The sequence below is a fragment of the Carcharhinus amblyrhynchos genome, chromosome 4, assembly GCF_965287045.1.
Source record: "Carcharhinus amblyrhynchos chromosome 4, sCarAmb.v2.hapA, whole genome shotgun sequence".
Classification (NCBI taxonomy): Eukaryota; Metazoa; Chordata; class Chondrichthyes; order Carcharhiniformes; family Carcharhinidae; genus Carcharhinus; species Carcharhinus amblyrhynchos.
The window spans coordinates 137624391-137648068 of NC_137327.1; the positions used below are offsets into that span (position 1 = coordinate 137624391).

A 23678-nucleotide genomic window follows, 5' to 3' on the forward strand; every position below is an offset into this window, starting at 1 on the left:
ACACTAACTTGAAAGGACACTTTACAACGGCCTGCACTTCATTTTCACAGAAAATTTGCAATACAGAAGGAGGCCATTTGGCCTATCATATCTGTACTAGACAATATGGCACTGCCCAACCTGACCCCAACTTCCTGCATTAGGTCCATATCCTTCCAAGTAACAGCTCTTCCAAGTATTATGATCTGGTTAGGAACCATTCACTTATTGTTTAAAACAGACTGTTTGAAATTCCAGTTACACAAAACGGGCAGGATTTTCCACACAACCCACCATGTGTTTCATGGTGGTGAAGATGGCTCGTCATTGGCCCAGCGGCAGGATCTTCTGCTGGTCCCATTATTGTAATTGGGGTTTCCCACTGAATGTTTCCTCATCTCCCCTTTAATCCTTCTACAATTACTTAAAATCTATGCCCCCCACCCCACCCCTGGTACTTGTTTCCGCAGTTCAGATAAATATACTTCCTGAAGTCGATGACAATCTCCTTCATTTTGTTAACATTCAATAAGGTGCTTAAAGGCTAAAATGTGCAAGTTGGGATATTAGATTAGTATGAGAAGAGAATTGATTAATGGACAGGAAGCAGAGAGATGGGATAAAGAGGGAATCTTCAAGTTGGCAGGCTGTAATTAGAGGATTATGAAACTGTCATACAATGTCAAATAAATTCTTCTGGTTCACCCATATCCTTTACAGTCATGGGATGTGGGTGTCACTGGCAGTGCTAGCATTTGTTACACATCCCTACTTGAACTAAGCAGTTTGGTAGGGCGTTTGAAAGGGCAGATAACCAATGGTCTTATTAAATGGTAGAGCAAGCTTAAAAGGCTGCATAGTGTTCCCATGTCTTATGGTCTAATGAAAAGAATGGAACTCAAATTCCCACAAGATTTGATGGATAAAAGGGTATCTTATAATGTATATGAAGCTATGATGTGGAGATGCTGGCATTGGACTGGGGTAAACACAGTAAGAATCTCACAACACCAACTTAAAATCTAACAGGTTTATTTGGTAGTAAACACCACTAGCTTTAAGAGCGCTGCTCCTTCATCAGGTGAATGGGGAGTTCTGATCACAAACAGGGCATATATATGTGTATAAAGCCAGACAGACCACATCTTCCGATTGGGCAGCACAATGGTTAGCACTGCTGCCTCACAGCTCCAGAGACTCCAATTCAATTCCAGCCTTGGGTCACTGTCTGTGTGGAGTTTGCACATTCACCCCGTGTCTGCATGGGTTTCGTCTGGGTGTTCTGCTTTCTTCCCACAGTGTAAAGATATGCTGGTTAGGTTGATGCTAAATTGCCCGTCAGTGTCAGAGGGATCAGCAGGGTAAACATGTGGGGTTACAGGGATAGGGCTTGGGTGGGATTGTGGTTGGTGCAGACTTGATGGGCCAAAAAGCCTCCTTCTGTACTGTGGGGATTCTATGATTCAATTCCTGATTGCCACTGGGTTATTACCAACAAGCTCAGGATATCCAGGGTCATTTAATTTTTTTTACTGAGAATGCATGTGTATGAACATCATTTGAAGAGATAGTGAAGCAGTGAGTGCAGGCTCTGACCCTGAGGGGTGACAGTGGATGGGGGTTAAACCCTGAACTGAAGCAGGCAGGGGACTGAGAGAGAGCCAGGTTAGAGGATCACTCCGCGCTGCTGCTGCTCGGCCACCCCGGGACAGGCTCCGCTCGCTCACCCCGGGACAGGCTCCGCTCGGCCACCCCGGGACAGGCTCCGCTCGCTCACCCCGGGACAGGCTCCGCTCGGCCACCCCGGGACAGGCTCCGCTCGCTCACCCCGGGACAGGCTCCGCTCGCTCACCCCGGGACAGGCTCCGCTCGCTCACTCCGGGACAGGCTCCGCTCGGCCACCCCGGGACAGGCTCCGCTCGCTCACTCCGGGACAGGCTCCGCTCGGCCACCCCGGGACAGGCTCCGCTCGCTCACCCCGGGACAGGCTCCGCTCGGCCACCCGCCGGTGGCGGCGGGAATGGGGTCGGTCTTTGTGACGGTTGGAACCACCAGCTTCGACCAACTGATCCGGCAGCTATCGTCCGAGAGAAGCGGGCGGGTAAGGGAGCGGGGGTGGGGGAGCACCGGCACCGGGGGGGGAGCACCGGCACGGGGGGGGGGGGGGGGGAGCACCGGCACCGGCACCGGCACCGGCACCGGGGGGGGGGGGGGGGAGAGCACCAGCACCGGCACCGGGGGGGGGGGGGGGAGAGCACCGGCACCGGGGGGGGGGGGGGGGAGAGCACCGGCACCGGGGGGGGGGGGGGGGGAGAGCACCAGCACCAGCACCGGCACCGGCACCGGGGGGGGGGGGGGGGGAGAGCACCAGCACCGGCACCGGGGGGGGGGGGGGGGGGGGAGCACCGGCACCGGGGGGGGGGGGGGGGGAGCACCGGCACCGGGGGGGGGGAGAAGGGGGAGCACGGGGGGGGGGGGGGGGGAGAAGGGGGAGCACGGGGGGGGGGGGGGGAGAAGGGGGAGCACGGGGGGGGGGGGAGAGAAGGGGGAGCACGGGGGGGGGGAGGAGAGAAGGGGGAGCACGGGGGGGGGGGTAGAAGGGGGAGCACGGGGGGGGGGGTAGAAGGGGGAGCACGGGGGGGGGGGGGTAGAAGGGGGAGCACGGGGGGGGGGGGTAGAAGGGGGAGCACCGGCCCGGGGAGGGGGGGAGGGCACTGGCCCAGGGTGAAGGCAGAACATAGAACACTACAGCACAAACAGGCCCTTCGGCCCACGAGTTGCGCCGATCACATCAACACCTACCAATCTATAGACCTATCTATAACCCCCAATCCCATTAAACCCCATATACTCATCCAGAAGTCTTTTAAAAGACCCCAGCGAGTTTGCCTCCACCACCACTGACGGCAGCCGATTCCATTCACTCACCACCCTCTGAGTGAAAAACTTACCCCTAACATCACTTCTGTACTTTCCTCCCCGCACCTTAAATCTGTGTCCTCTCGTAGCGACCATTTCAACCCGGGGAAATAGCCTCTGAGAATCCACCCTATCTATTCCTCTCAACATTTTATAAACTTCTATCAGGTCGCCTCTCAACCTTCGTCTCTCCAGGGAAAAGAGACCCAGCTCCCTCAACCTAACTTCATAAGGCATGCCTCCCAATCCAGGCAACATCCTTGTAAATCTCCTCTGTACCCTTTCAATAGCTTCTACGTCCTCCCTATAGTGAGGCGACCAGAACTGCGCACAATACTCTAAATGAGGCCTGACAAGGGTCTTATACAGTTGCAGCATTACCTCCCGACTCCTAAACTCAATCCCTCGATTAATGAAGGCCAGTATACCATACGCCTTCTTGACCACCTCCTCCACCTGCGAGGCCAATTTAAGAGTCCTGTGGACCTGGACCCCAAGATCCTTCTGCTCTTCAACACTACTAAGACTCCTGCCCTTGATAGTGTACTCATTCATCCCGTTGGTCCTGCCAAAATGGACGACTACACATTTATCCACGTTGAAGTCCATCTGCCACTTCTCCGCCCAGTCCTGCATCCTATTTATGTCCTGCTGCAACTTCTGACATCCTTCCAGACCATCCACAACACCACCGACCTTCGTGTCATCAGCGAACTTACTAACCCATCCCTCCACTTCCTCATCTAGGTCATTTATGAAAATGACAAACAGCAAGGGTCCTAGAACAGATCCCTGGGGCACTCCACTGGTGACTGACCTCCATGCAGAAAAAGACCCATCCACAACCACTCTCTGCCTTCTGCAGGCAAGCCATTTCTGGATCCACAAGGCCAAAGCCCCTTGGACCCCATGCCCTGTCACCTCCTCAAGAAGTCTTGCATGGGGGACCTTATCAAACGCCTTGCTGAAGTCCATGTACACCACGTCCACTGCACTTCCTTCGTCAATGTGTTCAGTCACATTTTCGAAGAACTCAACTAGGCTCGTAAGGCACGACCTGCCCTTGACAAAACCATGCTGACTATTTCTGATCATGCCAAACCTCTCCAAATGCTCGTAAATCTTGTCCCTCAGAAGCCTCTCCATCAGCTTACCAACCACTGAGGTCAGACTCACCGGTCGGTAATTTCCCGGGCTATCTCTGTTCCCTTTCTTGAAAATAGGAACCACATCCGCAATCCTTCAATCTTCCGGAACCTCTCCCGTCTCCATTGACGACGCAAAGATCATCGCCAGGGGCTCTGCAATCACCTCCCTCACCTCCCACAGTAACCTGGGGTACATCCCATCTGGTCCCGGCGACTTATCTATCTTGATAGAATTCAAAAGTTCTAACATATCCTCTTCCTTAATATCCACGTACTCAATCTTTTCCATCTGCTGCAAATCTGTAGCAAAATCTCCCAGATCAGTTTCCACCGTGAATACTGAGGCAAAGTACTCATTAAGCACCTCTGCCATTTCTTCTGGTTCCACACAGACCTTTCCCCCTTCACCTTTTATAGGTCCTATCCCTTCTCTTGTCATCCTTTTACCTTTCACATGTTTATTGAAGGCCTTGATCTTACCCGCCAAGGCCTTCTCATGACCCCTTCTGGCTCTCCTAATTTCCCTTTTAAGCTCCTTTCTACAATCCTTATACTCCTCAAGATCCTTACCATCTCCTAGCTCCCTGAACCTTTTGTACACCTTCCTTTTCCTCCTGACTAGGTTCACCACAGCCTTCGTGCACCACGGTTCCCGCGACCTACCAAAATCTCCCTGTCTCATCGGAACATTGTCGTGCAGAGCTCCAGACAAACATTCCTTGAATATCCGCCACCTTCCTTCGGTACTTTTCCCTAAGAACGCCTCCTTCCAGTTTATTTGTCCAATTATCTTCCTGATGTCTTCGTATTTCAGATTGAGTTGGAAGGGGGTGTGAATGGGAGTGTTGACAGTGGGAGGGGAGAGATTGGATGGAGGGGGGGCAAACTGATAGGAGGGAGAGTGGGGTTGATGGGGTGCGGAGAGAGTGCAGAGTCGTGGGGAGTGAGTTTGGTATGGAGAGGGAGAGGGGTGTGTTAGATAGTGAGGGGAGTGTTGTGGAGAGAGGGAGGGAGTTGGAAGATAGTGATGGTGAGGGAAATGGGGTGGTGTGGTGGGGAGAATGGGGGAGGCATGGCAGGGGAGAGTGGGGGGTGGGGGCGAGAGTGCAGTGGGGTGTGTGATGGGGAGGTTGGTGTGGAGAATGGGGGGAATAAAGAAGAGGGACTAAATGGCAAATAAAGATTTGTTTGAATTTTCTGTCAGTCCTATAAACTGTTCTTATATATAATGCTTCAAAAACTACATTTTACTGTGTGGCTTCAGCTTCCCATAGATCAGCCTAAATTAAAATCAAAATTGGAATTTAGAATACAATTTCTCAGTTTTGTGGTTGTCATTGAGTTATTGGGGGGTATAAGTCATTAAGCAACATTGATGGTGTCACTGGAGCAAGCCTGGGATATTTTGATGATTCTTCTGCAACACGTCAGTGGCCCAAGTTGAAATCATGCCTCTTGAAAGTTTGCAAAAATTACAGCATGGAAACATTAAAAGATCCCAAGGAAAGGTTAATTGTCATTCCCTACTGCATGTTCATTCAGATGGACGTTGATCTTCAAAGAGTTTGCTCAAGTTGCATCTTCATACTTGGCACTTTCTTTTAAAGGAGTGCTGTGCCCCGCCAAGCAACGTAGGGTCAGAAGATGTTGAATCTGAGTGGGTAGATTTGAGAAACCCAAAAAGGTAAAAAGACAATAACGGGAGTTAGGTACAGACCTCTGAGCAGTAGTCAGGATGTGGGGCACAAAATACGTAAGGAGATTTTAAAAAAGGCATGTAACAGTGATCACTGGGGACTTCAACATGCAGGTGGACTGCAAAAATCAGGTTAGCAGTGGATCCCAAGAAAAGGAACTTGTGGAATGTCTACGGGATGGCTTCTTGGAGCAGCTTCTGGTTTAGCTAACTAGGGAATAGGCAATTCTGGATTTGGTGATGTGCAATGTGGCAGACTTGATAAGGAAGCTTAAAATGTAGGAACTGTTAGGAGGCCGTGACCTTAATATGATAGAATTCACCCTGCAGTTTGAGGGAATCAGATGTAATGGTATTACAGTTTGGTGAAGGCAACTATAAAGGCTCCAACTTGCTCTGAGGGAGAAGCAAGCGAGAGTTGATTGGGAGAGGAATCTAACAGGGAAGATAGTGGAACAGCGATGGCAGAAGTTTCCAGGAGTAATTCAGCAGACACTGTAAAATTTCATCCCAATGGGGAAGAAGCATACCAAGGGAAGGATGAAGCAACCGTGGCTGACAAGGGAAGTCAAGGACAGCATAAAAGTAAAAGAAAGAGCATGCAATGTAGCAAAGATTAATGGGCAGCTAGGGGATTGGGAAACCTTTAAGACCAACAGAGGAGAATTAAAAAAAACAAGGGGAGAGAAGCTGAAATATGAGGGTAAGCTAGCCAGGAATATAAATAAAGATTGCAAGAGTTATTTTTCAGATGAATAAAGGATAAGAAAGAGACAAGAGTGGACATTGGAAAATTACGCTGGAGAAGTTGTAATGGGGAACAAAGAAATGGTGGAGGAACTGTATTGGTACTTTGTTTCAGTTTTCATGGTGGAAATTCAAAAGTTAGGGGCAGGGGTGAGTATAATGGCTATTACAAAGGAGAAGGTGCTAGTGAAGCTGAAAAGTCTGACGGTGGATACATCACCGGTCCAGATGGATTACACCGCAGAGTCTTGAAGGAAAGTTGGAGTACTGTGTGCAGTTTTGGTCGCCGTACTTACGCAAGGATATTTTGGCCTTGGAGGGAGTGCAGAGGAGGTTTACTAGGCTGATACCGGAGTTGAGGGGGTTGAGCTATGAGGAGAGGCTGAATAAACTAGGCTTGTACTCGTTAGAGTTTAGAAGAATGAGGGGAGATCTCATTGAGACATATAAGATGATGAATGGGATGGATAGGATAGAGGTGGAGAGGCTCTTCCCACTCAGAAAGGACAGTAGGACTAGGGGGCACAGCCTCAAGATAAAGGGGGGCGGTTTAGAACGGAGTTGAGGAGGAATTTCTTCACTCAAAGGGTGGTGAATCTCCGGAATTCTCTGCCCGTTGAGGTGGTGGAGGCTACCTCGCTAAATATTTTTAAGACGCGGGTTGATGGGTTTTTGATAAGCGAGGGGATTAAGGGTTATGGGGAGAGGGTGGGAATGTGGAACTGAGACACGACAGATCAGCCATGATCTTATTGAATGGCGGGGCAGGCTCGAAGGGCTGGATGGCCTACTCCTGCTCCTATTTCTTATGTTTTTATGTTCTTAAATAGCTCAAGTGATGGTGGAGGCATTAGTGATGATTTTTCGAGAATAACTGGAGTCAGGGAGGATTTTAGAGGACTGGAAAGTCACTAATGTAACATCCCTGTTTAAGAAGGGAGGGAGACAAGGATGGAAATTACAGGCCGGTTAGCCTGATCTCGGTGGTTGGTAAGATTTCAAGTATTAAGGAATACTTGGAAGTGAATGATAAAATAGTGTAAAGTCAGCAAGGGGAGGTCATGCCTGACAAATCTGTTCGAATTCTTTGAGGAGGTAATGAGCAGGTTAGATAAAGGAGAGCCAGTGGATATTACCTACTTGGTTTTCCAGAAGGCCTATAACAAGGTGTCGCATAGGATGCTGCTGAATGAGATAAGAGCCAGTGGTGTTATCGGCAAGGTACGAGCATGGAAAGACGATTGGCTGACTGGTAGGAGGCAGAGAGTGGGGTTAAAGGGGTGCTTTTCAGGATGCCAACCAGTGACTAGTGGAGTTCCACAGGGGTCAATGTTAGGACCAAAACATTTCACTCTATACATGATCCAGATGAAGGAACTGAGAGCATTGTGGCTAGGTTTGCAGATGATACAGAGATAGGCAGAGAGCCAGCTATTGAAGAGGCGGGGTGGCTGCAAAGGACTTGGTCAGGATAGGAGAGTGGGCACTAGTAGTGGCAGATAGAATACGACATGGGGAAGTATGAGGTTATACACTTTGGTAGGAAGAATAGAGATGTAGACTATTTTCAAAATGGGGAGAGAATTCAGAAATTGGAAGCGCAAAGGGACATGGGAGTCTTAGTTCAGGATTCTCTTAAGGTTAATTTGCACGTTGACTTGGTAGCTAAGAAAGCAAATGCAGTATTTGCATTCATTTTGAGAGGAAAGCTCTGGTGAGGCCACATTTAGAATACGTGAGCAATTTTGGGCCCCGTGTCTAAGGAAGAACGTGCTGGCATTGGAGAGGGTCCAGAGAAGGTTCACGGGAATGAAAAGCTTGACATACAAGGAGCGTCTGAGGACCCTGTACTCGAACTTTAGAAGGGAGTATCTCATTGAACCCTACAGAATAATGGAAGGCCTGGATACAGTGGACATGGGGAAGATGTTTCCATTAGTGGGAGAGACTAGGACCCGAGGGCGCAGCCTTAGAGTAAAGGGACGACCCTTTAGAACTGGGATGAGGAGGAGTTTCTTCAGCCAGAGGATGGTGAATCTATGGAATTCGTTGCCACAAAAGGCTGTGGAGGCTAGGTCATTGAGTGCATTTGAGACAGAGATTGATAGGTTTTTGATTGAGATTTGGGGTTATAGGTAAAAAGTGGGACAATGGGTTTGAGAAACTTATCAGCCATGATTGAATGGCAGAGCAGACTTGATGGGCTGAACGGCCTAATTCTGCTCCTATATCTTATTACCTCATCATTCCAAGACCATGGAAGGGTGCTTGTGCAAGTTTTCAGGTATGATGAACATCTGTGACACGGAAGAGAGGTGTTTCAAGCAAACTTTTCTTCAATTGTTTGATTTCACACCCCTTCCTCACTCCTCACTTGTTAATTTTCCATTCTGTAATACACAATAGAAGGATGTAATAATTACCCATGTTTGTAACACCCACCTCTGAATTAGAAGGTTGTAGAACAAACCCCACATCAGATTTAAAGTGTTAATTTAGGTTAGCACTGAGGGAGTCTCCCTTTTGGATGAGAAGTTAAACTGAGGCCCCAGTTGCTTATTGAGATGAGTTAGGTGAATGTTAAAGATGCCGTGACATTATTTGAAGAACATGGAGTTCTCCAGGTGAACTAACACTTCTCAATTAACAATACTAAAACAGATTTACCATTCTGACAAATAGTTATTCAGTGTTGAAACATTAGTTCTGTCTCTCTCTATAGACTCTGCCTGTTGAGGTGGTGGAGGCTGCCTCGCTAAATATTTTTAAGACGCGGGTTGATGGGTTTTTGATAAGCGAGGGGATTAAGGGTTATAGGGAGAGGGCGGGAATATGGAACTGAGCCACGACAGATCAGCCATGATCTTATTGAATGGCGGGGCAGGCTCGAAGGGCTAGATGGCCTACTCCTGCTCCTGCTCCTATTTCTTATGTTCTTATGTCGGATGTGCTGAGATTTTTCAGCATTTTCTGTTTTTGTGTCAGGTTCCAGCATCTGCAGTAATTTGATTTTAACTTCCAGCATCCGTGATAATTTGCTTTTATTTTGGTCATTCTCATTGTTGTTTCCAGAATGTTGAATGCCAGATAGCTGCCGCATTTCCCTGCATGACAATAGTCACTGCACTTGAAAGTATTTCTGAGGTTTTGTCCAAGGAAGGAATGGGATTCAGAGAAGAAAAAGCAGGTCTTTTAGAAACCCCCATGGGAACATTTACCAAGGCAAATGGCAAATTCCTGTACCACCCCAATCTGAGTCCTATCATAGAACTTTACAGCACAAACAGGCCCTTCGGCCCACAAATTTCACCGATCATATCCATACCTACCAGGCCATAGAACTACCTATAACCCTCAATCCCATTAAATCCCATGTACTCATCCAGAAGTCTTTTAAAAGACCCCAGCGAGTTTGCCTCTATCACCACCAACGGCAGCCAATTCCACTCACTCACCACCTTGTTACTAGAGAGGCGGTGCTCGACAGACTGGAGGGGCTGATTGTGGACAAGTCCCCAGGACCGGATGGAGTGCATCCGAGGGTTCTGAAAGAAATGGCGGAGGTGATAGTGGATGCCTTGGTGGTTATTTTCCAGACGTCGCTGGAGTCCGGGGAAGTGCCGGATGATTGGAAAACGGCTAATGTTACGCTGTTGTTTAAGAAGGGTGCCAGGCAAAAGGCGGGGAATTATAGGCCGGTTAGTTTAACGTCTGTGGTAGGTAAAATGTTAGAATCTGTCATTAAGGAGGAAATTGCGAGGCATCTTGAAGGGAATTGCTTGATAGAGCAGACGCAGCACGGTTTCATTAAAGGGAAGTCGTGTCTGACAAATTTACTGGAGTTCTATGAGGATGTGTCTAGGGCAGTGGATAGAGGAGAGTCGGTGGATGTGGTCTTTCTAGATTTTCAGAAGGCGTTTGACAAAGTACCTCAAGAGGTTATTGCAGAAGGTCGAGGGACATGGAGTTGGGGGTAGGGTGTTAGCGTGGATAGAGGATTGGTTGTCAAATAGGAGGAAGAGAGTGGGGGTCAACGGGTGCTATTCGGATTGGCGGATGGTGACTAGTGGAGTGCCCCAGGGGTCGGTGCTGGGGCCTCAGCTTTTTACCATTTATATAGATGATCTGGAGGAGGGAACCGAGTGTAAGGTGTCGAAATTTGCTGATGACACCAAGATTGGGGGAACGGCAAATTGTGCGGAGGATGGCTTGTACTCGTTAGAGTTTAGAAGAATGAGGGGAGATCTCATTGAGACGTATAAGATGATGAATGGGATGGATAGGATAGAGGCGGAGAGACTCTTCCCGCTCAAAAAAGACAGTAGGACTAGGGGGCACAGCTTCAAGATAAAAGGGGGGCGGTTTAGAACAGAGTTGAGGAGGAACTTCTTCACTCAAAGGGTGGTGAATCTCTGGAATTCTCTGCCCGTTGAAGTGGTGGAGGCCGCCTCGCTAAATATTTTTAAGACGCGGGTTGATGGGTTTTTGATAAGAGAGGGGATTAAGGGTTATGGGGAGAGGGCGGGAAAGTGGAACTGAGCAGCGACAGATCAGCCATGATCTTATTGAATGGCGGGGCAGGCTCGAAGGGCTAGATGGCCTACTCCTGCTCCTATTTCTTATGTTCTTATGTTCTCTGAGTGAAAAACTTACTCCTAACATCTCCCCTGTACTTGCTTCCCAGCACCTTAAACCTGTGTCCTCTCGTAGCAACCATTTCAGCCCTGGGAAATAGCCTCTGAGAATCCACCCTATCTATACCTCTCAACATTTTATAAACCTCTATCAGGTCGCCTCTCAACCTTTGTCTCTCCAGGGAGAAGAGACCTAGCACCCTCAACCTATCTTCATAAGGCATGCCTCCCAATCCAGGCAACATCCTTGTAAATCTCCTCGGCACCCTCTCAATAGCTTCCACATCCTTCCTGTAGTGAGGTGCACAGTACTCCAACTGGGGTCTGACAAGGGTCTTATAAAGTTGCAGCATTACCTCCCGACTCCTAAACTCAATCCCTCGATTAATGAAGGCCAGTACTCACTACGCCTTCTTGACCATATCCTCCACCTGCGAGGCCGATTTTAAGAGTCCTACAGACCCGGACCTCAAGATCCTTCTGCTCCTCAACACTGCTGAGACTCCTACCCTTGATAGTGTACTCCTTCATCCCATTGGACCTGCCAAAATGGACCACTACGCATTTATCCACGTTGAAGTCCATCTGCCACTTCTCCGCCCAGTTTTGCATCCTATCGTTTAATCAATTGTGCATTCATTGTTAAAATAATTCTGATCTTGATTTTAAAAAATATATATTTTTAATAGCAGCCTTTCCAGAGGAAAACAAAAGTCATTCTGGAATCCAAGTACATCACATCCACTTACCAAGATCCTTTGTCACACCTTCAAAGAAAATCAATAAATAGGTTACATTGGGTTTCATTAATCCAGAATGGTTATTGCTTATAGTTTTAGTTCTATAAATAGGTGCGGTTAATCTTAATAAGGGTTTCCATAAACTTATTAATTATGAATGTTAAGCTTTCTGGTCTCTATTTCCTGAGTTACTGTTGCTACCTTTTTAATAGGAGTAACATCTGGTCCTCAGGCACCCCTCCACTATTCAATGATTTGTGCTAGAGTTCGAGCATGTTCCTCCTTTGGTTCCTTAAACGTCATCAGGTGCATCTTGTTTAACCGCCCAAGATTTATTAATCTTGTGTTTGCACAGCTACTTTACTGAATATCGGTTTGTTGCTAATGCTTATCCTGTTCAGATCTGTTGGCCTTCTTTCGTATCACTTTATTGTTCACTCTTAGATTCTTCAAGATTTGGGCTACAGGAAGCTGATTCTTCAGATTGGCCGTGGTTCCGTCGAACCAAAGCCTTTCGTTGGAACAGATTTTACTCGTGAAGTTTACAGATTCAAGGATTCAATAGCAGATGACATACAGAATGCTGCACTTGTCATCAGTCATGCTGGTATGTGTTGATTGTGTGTTTTTAATAAAGAAAAATAAAAACTTTCACAGAGCGCTTTACAAACAATGAAGAACTTGTTGAAGTGTAGTCATAGCTTAAATGCCAATTCGCACACAGCAAACTCCCACACACAACAATATGATAATAAAAATAATGCAGAGGTTGGAAATCAGAAATAAAAACAGAATGTACTAGAAAACCCCAACAAGCCTAACAGCATCTGTGGAGAAAGTAGTGTTAATATCTTGAGGCCAATATGATGACTCCTTTTGACTTTGATTTATTATTGTCACATGTTGGGATACAGTGAAAAGTATTGTTTCTTGCGTATTATACAGACATACCATTCATAGAGTACGTAAGGGATAAGGAGAGGGTGCAGAATATAATGTTGCAGTCACAGGGTGTAGAGAAAGATCAGATAAACATATGGTAGGTACATTCAAAAGTCTGAAGCAACAGGGAAGAAGCTATTCTTGGGTCGATTAGTCTGTGTTATCAGACTTCTGTATCTTTTTCCTGACGATGAAAGAGAATATGTCAGGCATCCGTGAGGTCCTTTGATTATGCTGGCTGCTTTTCCGAGGCTGCAGGAAGTGTAGGCGTAGATGAATGGGAGGCTGGTTTGTGTGATGGACTGGGCCAGCTTCACAACCCTTCATTCACGATTCTTTGTAGTTTCTTGTGGTCTTGGTCAGAGCAGGAGCGATACCAAGCTGTGGATGTTTTCTGTGCTGCATCTGTAGAAATTGGTGAGAGATGTAGCGGACGTGCCACATTTCCTTAGCTTCCTGAGAAAATAGTTGGTGGGTTTCCTTAACTATGACATCAGCATGGAGGGACATGTTGTTGATGCTCTGGACACCTAGAAACTTGAATTTCTTGACCAGTTCCACTTCAACGCTGTTGATGTAGATGGGGCATGTCCTCCACTACGCTTCTTGAAGTTGATGACTATTTCCTTCGTTGTACTGACATTGAGGGAGAGATTATTGCCAATTCCCAGAATCCCACAGTGCAAAAGGAGGCCATTCAGCCCACCGACTGCACTGACCACAATCCCACCCAGGCCCTATTCCCGTAACTGCATGCATTTACCCTAACTAATCCACCTGACACTAAGGGGCAATTTAGTATGGCCAGTCCACCTAACCTGCACATCTTTGGGTGCGATTGATTGAGATCCAACCCACTACTGCAATGTCATAAGCAAACTTGACAATGGAAGAGGAGGGGAAATGAAGCATGGTACAGTGCACCCCCTCTGTTGATGACTTGATAATGTAAGTATAATAGTTTTGACATTTTCTTCCAAACCCATGACCCTTACTGCCTAGAAATGCAAAGGGAGCAGGCATATAAAAACATAAGCACCTGCAAGCTCCTTTCCAAGTCACATACCATGCTGACTTAGCAATATATTGCTGTCCTTCATCGTTGCTGGGTCAAAATCCTGGAACTTCCTACCTGACAGCACTATTGGTATGCTTGCACCAGATGAACTGCAGCGATTCAAGGTAATCACTCATCACCACTCTTGAGGGCATTTAAGGATGGCCAATTGACAAATATCCCACAAAACAAATTAAAACAAAATAACATTGAGCATTGACAGTTTATTCAACATGTGGAGTGGACTGGGGTAAACACAGTAAGAAGTCTTACAACATCAGATTAAAGTCCAACAGATTTATTTGGTAGCAAAAGCCACTAGCTTTCGGAGTGCTGCCCCTTCATCAGGTGAGCGGGAGTTCAGTACATTGTGAAAAGAATTACAATCTATTCATTGTGAATAGAATTCCCACTTGCTGCCAAATAAACCTGTTGGACTTCAATCTGGTGTTGAGACTTCTTACTGAGTTTATTCAACAACCGGGTCTTCTGAATTAAGCCCATTATTATTGTTGCCAATGGCAACGAAGAGCACTTTGAGCAAGTGTCTCTGGGTAGTGAACAGGAAAGCTGGCACATTTTCCTTTGCTTAGCCAAGCAACACTAAAACTAATTATAATGCACCATCTACTATTGTGAATGAGATCAGCTAACAGCACAGACTGGAGATGGAATCTGTGACCTTTCTGATCCGTATTCACTCATTTAACTTGTCAGATAAATTCAAATTGTCAGTGTTCAGGGTAGAAATTGTAATAATGGAATTTAACCATCATTCAGCTGTTAATTGAAAATATAATGGTGTTATTTTCTTGCATTTGTTACTCAGGCTTGTGGTAATTCTATAGAATTGCCAGCGTAGCCACTAGTCATTTTGTCCAGCTGATCAATGCCAGTGTTTACACGCTGCGTAAGCCTATTTAAATTCTGCCCTCATATTGCTCAACTCCCTTTTCCCTTTGTATGCCTCAGGGCTCCCCTTATATGTGACAATTCTATCTGCTTGAACAGTAAGTTTTAGTTTTTCACCATTGTCTGGAAGAAATCCCTCAAATTCTTCATTTGATCTGTTTGTCATCAGTTTTATTCCCCTTTGTTCTCGGCTCACCTGCACTGGAAATCATTTCACCACATTTATGCTATTGAACTTATTTGTATTTAAAAACCTTTATCCTCTATCCTTTCATGAGAATAGATGTTACCTTCCTGTTTCATATTCTTCCTTTAGAACCTGGTATTTTGGGTGATTTTCTGAGTCACACAGTGGTTAGCATTGCTGCCTGTCAGCACCAGGGACCCAAGTTCAATTCCTGGCTTGGGTCACTGTGTGTGTGGGGTTTGCACGTTCTCCCCTGTCTGTGTGGGTTTCCTCCAGGTGCTCTGGTTTTCTCCCACAGTCCAAAGGTGTGCAGGTTAGGTGGATTGGCTGTGTTAAGTTGCCACTTAGTGTCAGCTAGGATAAATGCATGGGATTGTGGGGATGGGGCTTGGGTGGGATTGTGGTTGGTGCAGACTCGATGGGTCGAATGGCCTCCCGCACTGTAGGGATTCTGAGTCAGTAATATGCAATGAAGTTACGATTTGCGTCTGTTACTAAGACCCAGTTTTAGCAAAAAAGCTCAACTGTCAACTAGATTTTATAATATTTCTGATGCTATCTGCTGCCTCAATGACTATAAACCAGGGATTAAATGAGCTTTTAAAAAATACTTCTAGCAGAAAGTTTGTCAATACCATAAAAGTGAATGTGTTCATTCATTGTTGCTGGGTCAAAATCCTGGAGCTCTGTCCCTGACAGCGTGTGGGTGTACTCACACCACATGGATTGCAGTCGTTAATGAGGACAGCTCATCACCAATTAGGGATGGACAATAAATGCTGGTCTAAACAGCAATACCCATATTCCCTGAATAAATATTTTTTAAAAGCAGTGTCAGAATTTATTTTCTTACAGATTCTTGGAGATACATTAATTTTTCTATAATACCCATCTAGGTGCTGGAAGTTGTCTGGAGACCCTTGAAGCTGGAAAGCCCCTCATTGTTGTCATTAATGAGAAGTTAATGGACAATCACCAGTTGGAATTGGCCAAACAGCTGCACCAAGACGGGCATCTTGTGTATTGCACTTGCAGGTAGGGTAAATTGTAAAGTGGAAATATTAGAAGAGTTAACATTTAAAAACAATGTTTCCCTTTTTAAAGCACGTACTCAGTCAAGCCACACCTCTGAGCTGTACTGCATTTGTTTGCACCCAGCACAGCATCAGAGACAATGTTGGCCTGCAGGAGGCTGGTAAAGCTCAGCTTTACTATGGGAAGCTTTCGCACATTCAAAAAGTGTCTTGGAAGAGAGACATGGGGACTTAACAATTGTCTCCTTTGGTAACAATTTTAAATATTGATTTTTGTTTGTTTATATATGTATTAGTTTGGTTTCTGTTTTTTTTAGGTAAAATATTTTCTAAAGCAGCTCCCTGAGAGTCAATGGGTAATTGGGTGTGGTTTTGAGCAATAATAACCAGGAGTTATGGAGTTTTATTTCTGGCTTATTCTGTGTTAGCAAATAGGAATAGGAACATCACAATTAACCTTTGTGTGCCTCAGGTAGTGACACGGGGAAACAATAATATGGTTTCCGTTCCTAATTGCTGTTAGGGGACTCTTGCAATGTTGCCTATGAAATCTGGCAAAACATCATTGATGTGAAACTTTAATCTGTTTCCCTCTCCGTAGCTGTTGCCAAGATTTCCTGAGCATTACAATCAGTTTGGTTATGATACCCTCAGTAGCCAGATAGCCCTAATTACACACCAGCCTAGACAATGTGTAAAGAATGGCATGTTTATGCTACTCTTTCTATTCATTAGCAAGTTGTACAGTTGTGTTTTTGTTGAATTATTGCAGTGGGTCCCACTTGCTATGTCGTCATCCTCTACCCTTCCACCTTTGTAACTATTTTGAGGAAGGAGGATTTTTGTTTTGCCTCTTGCTGTGGACTCTTATCGAAACTCGAACCTCCCAGTTCACCAGACACCCCCCTCCCTTCCACCAAAAAAAAAGTGTTCAGTTTGGCAAGTGATGAGATGACATTAAAATCAACAAATCGGAAGGGTGACCTGGCAGAGCACACAGAGAGCTACCCCATTTTAGATGAAAATAAAACACTGGGTTGAGAACATTCAGTACACTTGATCCTCCCAGGTTTAGTATGGATTCTTATTATTTTTGCATTATGATCATTCGTTTTGCACAGATTCAGTTTTTGGAACATTTTCTTAAACATCCATCAAATGTATGTTGGTTCTTGGAGAAAGTTTCTACTGTGGGGGAGTAAATCTAATACTTTTTTTAAAAAGCAGTCTGCATCTTTTAAATCTTGGGTTTTGTACCACTGTAACCCAGCAAATATTTAGAGTTATAGAGGGGTTAACTGCACAAAAGGAGGCCATTTGGACCTTTGGGTCCATGCCAGCTCTCTGTGGAGCGATCCAGTCAGCCTTGTTCTATCCCCATATCCCTGCAAGTTTATTTTTCTCAAGTGCCTATCCAATTTAGTTTTGAAGTCATTTGTTGTCACTTTTTTTCACCAACTTTATAAGCAGCAAGTTTCAAGTCACTATCAGATAAGAGATTTTCCTCGTATCCCCTTGCATCTCTTATCCATAATCTTAAATGTGTCCCCTAGTCCTTATGCCAACAGCTAATGGGAACAACTTTTCTTTGTCTGCCTATCTGAACTTGTCATAATCTTGTATACCTCTCATCAAATATCCCTTCAATCTCCTTTGCTCCACAATGAACAACAGCAGCTTCTCCAATCTAACCTTGTGGTTAAAATCCCTCATTCCTGGAACCATTCTGGCAAATCTCTGTATCTTCTGAAGCCCTTACTTCCTTCCTAAAGTGTGGTAACCAAAATTGGAAACAAACTCTAGTTATGTCCTAACCAGAGCTTTTATGAAGCTTTATAAAATGTTCAGCATAGGTTCCCTGCTTTTGTATTTCTTATGGGCCAATAATTTAGAAAGATGAAATTTGAAATTTTGGTTACTTGCTAAGAAAATAAGGCCACAAGATTCCATGGTTTTAAACAAACAGAAGCATTTTTTTTCCAATCAACAAGCAAACAGTCAGTTATATCTATCTTAAAATAATGAGTTGAACATGAATTAACATGCAGACTGTGGTCAAACACCACAAACTGCATGTTGATTGGCAGAAAAAAACTAACATTGAGTTTCTCAGCATGCCAGTGATCACTGAGAGTCGCAAAATTCTTTAAACTGTTGTCTTCCTTACGAGGGATTTCAGCTCCCCCCCTTTGAAGATATACCTCCATTTTCCCCTCAAATATAACTTTAACTCAGAATAAACTTATCTTCCCCATTCTGCCTGCACTGAGTTGTCAAGCAACTAGACTCCAACTCAAATTTTCCCCAACAGCTGTTTATCTGTCAGTGCTAAATCTGTTTGAAACTGCGTCCAACTGGGGTGACCAGGCTGTACCCCAGCAACTAACCATTGATGCAGTCCCAGCTATCAAGCTTCACTGAACTGACAACCAGCTAGGATGAAGGGATTATCTAATTAGGAAAGATTGAGCAGGTTGAAGCCTATACTCATTAGAGGTCAGAAGAATAAAAGGGGATCTTCTTGACACATTGAAGATTCTTAGGGTGATTGACAAGGTAGATGCTGAGAATGATTCCTCTCGGGGGGAACCTGGAACTGGGGGGGAGGGGGTGGGGCACAGTTTAAAAACTAGGAGCTCCCATTTAAGAGAGAGATGAGAAGAAATGTCTTCTCTCTCAGGGTCTTTTGAATTCTGTTCCATAGAGATCCATGGAGACTGTGTTATTGGGTGTATTCAACACTGATTTTTAACTGACAAGGTAGTTCACAGCCAAGAGGGACAGACAGAAAAATGGAGTTACGGTCACATCAGATCAGCCATGACCTTATCAAATGGTGGAGCAAACATGTTGGGTTCAATGGCCTACTGCTGTTTTTAATGATTTTACTAACTGAAACAGCCCTCCCTGCTACCTTCACCGATCAATGTAAATAGACCCTCTTTGCCTTCCTTAGAACTATGTCATTAAGTATATATTGCCTATCCCTATCCCTGCCAAAATTTTTCATCTCACACTTCTGTGCAATTAAATTCCATCTACCATTTGTCTGCCAATTCTGCGAGCTTGTCTATGTCCACACCATTGGAGAATTGAAATCATGGAATGTATTGCTTCAAATTTGGATAGCCTGTAGAAAGCTGTTTGAAGAGTATAAGGGTGAAGTATTGGTTGAAATAGGGGGTGGTCAATTTGCAGAAACAGAAGTATCACAAAAGAAATCTTTTCATCTTGGCACTTGGTTCAGTGGCATGCCAGTTCTCCAAATTAAACAATAATGAGACAGTTTTGTCTGTGTCAGTAATTCTTAAGGATGCTGATTGAGTCACAGAAATTGAACAGTGATATTAGAATTCAGTGGCAATTTTGAAAATTCTAAATTTTAAAAAGTACATCAAATGAGAACAAAGCTCAAATAGGCCATTCCACGAGCCTCGCACATGAACTCCACTTTCCTATCCTCTTAGCCATTGATTTCCCCTACTGCCCAAAAATCTATTGATTTCAGTCTCAAGACTGTTTGTTTGAATTGGACTATTCTAAGCTCATTTCTTTAAAAAACACAGATTGTAAGCAACTCAAACCTGGTCTTTTAGGGGTATAACATCACAATAGGCTAAAATTTTAAGAAACTTATTTGTTATTAAAAGCATCCACATTGACAACAAACTCTTGTATGTTTTACAATACTTATCATCCATTATAATTTTCAAGATGCGTATGCAACTGACAAGGTCAACATTTAATTGCCATCCCTAGTTATTCTTGAGAATGTGGTGAGCCGCCGCCTTGAACCTTTGTGGTCTGTGTATTGAAGATATTTCCACAGTACTACTGTATATTAGGCAAGGAATTCCAGTATTTCTGTCTCAGCAACAATGAAGGAAAGGTGATCATGTATCCAAGTCAGGGTGTTGTGTAACTTGGAGTGGAACTGAAAGGTACTGAGGTTCCTAATATCAGTTGCCCTTGACTTTGATGATGGATGTTTTGTGTGTGAAATTTAAATAAAACTGGTCCATGGTTGCATCTCAGAATGGAGTCAATATGTTTTCCAACATTCAGTACTAGGACCTTTTGCGTGCATGCGTGCGTGTGTATGTTCGTGTGTTCCAATCATCCGCTTTTGTCCATTTCATTTAGATACTTGCGAGGTGATGCATTGTGGTAGATTGAACCAGTGCGGGACTTGCTCAGTTAATGGTACGGTGTTGTGGAGAGTTATAGAACAAAGAGATCTAGGGGTACATGTTCATAGCTCCTTGAAAGTGAAATCACAGGTGGACAGGGTGGTGTAGAAGGCTTTTGGCATGCTTGATTTCATTGGTTAGAAGATTGAAAACAGGAGTTGGGATGTCTTATTAAAGTTGCACAAGACATTGGTAAGGCCATACTTGCAATACTGTGTACAGTTCTGGTCACCCTATTATAGAAAAGATATTATTAAACTCGAAAGAGTGCAGAAAAGATTTACTACGTTGCTACCGGGACTTGATAGTTTGAGTTATAAGAAGAGGCTGGATAGAACAAAACTAAAGAACAGTACAACACAGAAACAGGCCCTTCGGCCCTCCAAGCCTGCACCGATCATGTGTTCCTAACTAGACCATCTGTTTGTATCCCTCTATTCCAGCCTGTTCATGTGGCTATCTAGGTTAAGTCTTAAATGATGCCTCAACCACCTTGCTTGGTACTGCATTCCAGGCCCCCACCACCCTCTGTGTAAAAAAAAAAGTCCCCTGCATACCTGTATTCAACCTTACTTTGAATTTGTGACCCCTTGTGTTTTGTCATTTCTGACCTGGGAAAAAGCTTCCAACTGTTCACCCTTTGTAATTTTATAAACTTCTATTGGGTCACCCCTCAACTTCCATCTTTCCAGTGAGTACAACCCTAGTTTACTCAATCTCACCTCAGCTAATACCCTCCATACCAGGACTGGGACCATACCATAGACTGGGACTTCTTCCCTAGAGCATAGGAGACTTAGGGGTGATCTCAGAGGTCTATAAAATAATGAGGGGCATAAATCAACTAGATAATCAACATCTTTTCCCAAAGATAGAGGAGTCTAAAACTAGAGGTTTAAGGTATATTCAAAATATTTTATCACATCTATCAATTGTCACTAGAGAAAGCTGGTATAGGGCAATGTTGCCCAGAACTTTGAAAGGATATGTCATTTAGCTTGAGGAGTCGGTAATATAAGTCAATTATTATGATGTGTTTCAGACAAATCATGTTCACCTTTCAGATGGTTGACAAGCAAATTTAAATCAGTGAATGCTGGATGATGCATTATGTCTGATGTACACAATGTACATTTGTCTTTTTGAAGACCAGTTTTAAAAGTTACAATGTACACTGGATTTGCCTAGACAGTGTCCTTTGTGGCTTGGTTACTTTGTAAGCAATGCATTACTTAGCCCTGTCAAAAGGTGCCGTGATGTCTTGGCAAAGTTTATTACAGTGAAATTTCAGGAAGTAAAAACTGTTACAACAGATCTCTTGCCACATTAATAACTTATTTTGCTTCTTGTTCCAGCACGCTTTCTGAAACATTACAAAAATTGGACTTCACATCTTTGAAACCATTTCCTCCAGGGCATCCAGAAAAATTTTCAGCATTTTTGGATAAAGTCCTTGGATTCCAATGACCTTGATAGTTTTAAAGAATGATGGAGTTTTTTCTTTCAATCACTTTGGAATATCACCCTTCAAATGGTAATAAACTGAAGACCCAGACCTATCCTTCGGACTTTCATAATGCAATTCTGAGTGGAACTAGGGAAAGGATCATTGTCCAACAAAAATGAGAATATTGTTCAGAAGTTCATGTGTGCAATAAATTTTTTTTTAACACAACTGTTTTCCAACTGATGGTCCCTCATTTTATTACTTGTCTTTTTACAAGTGGATTATGTTAACTAGAAATTATTGCTGTGTTTGGACACTGCGAAAGGACAAAATAAGCAAGTATTGTTCGAGCAATTCTGTTTGTATGTGAAGATTTAACTACCCAAGTTTATTTTTTTAGCTCCTTTCTCCTTGCTGGGGTAAATTTGCTTCTGTCAACTGTGCTTGTTTATCTCCAAGAGCCTGTTCATTATGTGTGAACCCAGGCAGTGAGCATCTGCAGGCTGTTCAACTGCAGCCACAGTTGAACCTGATTCCAATTGTCACTGATATATAATGATATTTTGGAATAAGAAACTCAGCTGATTTATCCCTTCGCTTTCGCCTAAGCTTGAAAATCTTGATTCTGAATTACATAGTGCAGATTACACAAAGATCTGTGCAGGGAGGTTAGGTAGGAATTTTCTTTTACAAATTTGTTCAAAGAAAAGCGTTTGATATTGTTTACTGAACATTTATAGTTAATGTGCTGCATACAGTATTAACAGATGGTCTACAGGTTTCTGCTTTATTCCTTTTTCTTTGTGAAACGTAGATATATAACATTTACCATCCTCCAGAGGTACACAAACCATACCATATGGATGGCCATGGTGTGTTGGGAGACTTCTGTCTGCTGGTGTGAACAGTCAATACATTTATGGTCAGAATGACAAATGATAAACAGGTTCATTGGTGATGCATGGCTTGCAACGTTTTCCACTTTATGGTTTGTAGAAAAATTAGTACTTGGTAGTAGTGCACTCCGTAGCCTCACAACCCTTTGTGTAAATGTAATCTCTTTATTCTTAGACCTAAAGCTGCTCATTCTAGAGCCCACACTCTTTGGAAGCAGTCTATTTCAATCTGCCCCATCCTTTTATCATTTTTAAACATCTTTGTCAAATCACCCAGTAATCTCCTTTGCTCTAAAAACCAACAGATGCAATTTTTCAAGTTGTAGTTCATATTTACACTTCATATAAGGCAGCATCCAAATGCTGAATCTTCAATATCCTTCCCAAATAGACCAATACCACTCTTAGGGCTGCCAATTAATTTTATATAGGTTTTTAATATAGCTCCATTATTGCATCTTTTTAAAAATATTCCGTTAGCATAATTTATCATGGTACTGTACAGTAGTTTCAAAGCAGTCACTTCAACTCAACATTTCATAATAAACGCCTGTCAAGGAGTCTTTGGGGTTGATGCTCACCACCTGCAATAGTTGGACTTGGTAAGCAGTGGACAAGTACGGATTCTGCCGATATTATCATCAAAGAAACCCTACAGTGCAGAAGGAGGCTATTTGGCCCATTAAGTCCGCACTGACCGCAATCCCATCCAGGCCCTACCCCCACATCCCTATATATTTACCTTCTAATCACTCTAACCTATGCATTTCAGGACACTAAGGGGCAATTTTAGCATGGCCAATCTATATAACCTGCACACCTTTGGACTGTGGGAGAAAACTGGAGCACCCGGAGGAAACGCATGCAGACACGAGGGGAATGTGCAAACTCTACACAGACAGTGACCCAAGCCGGGAATCGAACCCAGGTCCCTGGAGCTGTGAAGCAGCAGTGCTAACCACTGTGCTACCGTGCTGCCCTGGTAATTCAATTATATTGAATTAATTTCAACTCCAGATTAATATATTTAATTGAATCAAAGAAGGGGAATGCCAAATTACACAGTGCTGACTAAGCCAGTCATACTCTACAATTTCTCCTCAGTCCCCTTCAGCTCTTGTCTGAAGCACACTTTGAGCACCTATCAGAG

The 23678-nt window shown here is 44.2% G+C and overlaps 1 protein-coding gene across 1 annotated transcript; it reads left to right on the forward strand.

Moving 5' to 3' along the window:
• The first annotated feature begins 1896 nt into the window (after nt 1-1896).
• On the forward strand, nt 1897-21853 carry LOC145342397 (UDP-N-acetylglucosamine transferase subunit ALG13). Its single transcript, XM_080187953.1, has 4 exons — nt 1897-2080; nt 12308-12470; nt 15858-15996; nt 21541-21853. Exons 1-4 carry the CDS (start codon nt 2000-2002, stop codon nt 21650-21652), a joined length of 495 nt encoding a protein of 164 aa, XP_080044079.1. The 5' UTR covers nt 1897-1999; the 3' UTR covers nt 21653-21853.
• Nucleotides 21854-23678: the final 1825 nt, after the last annotated feature.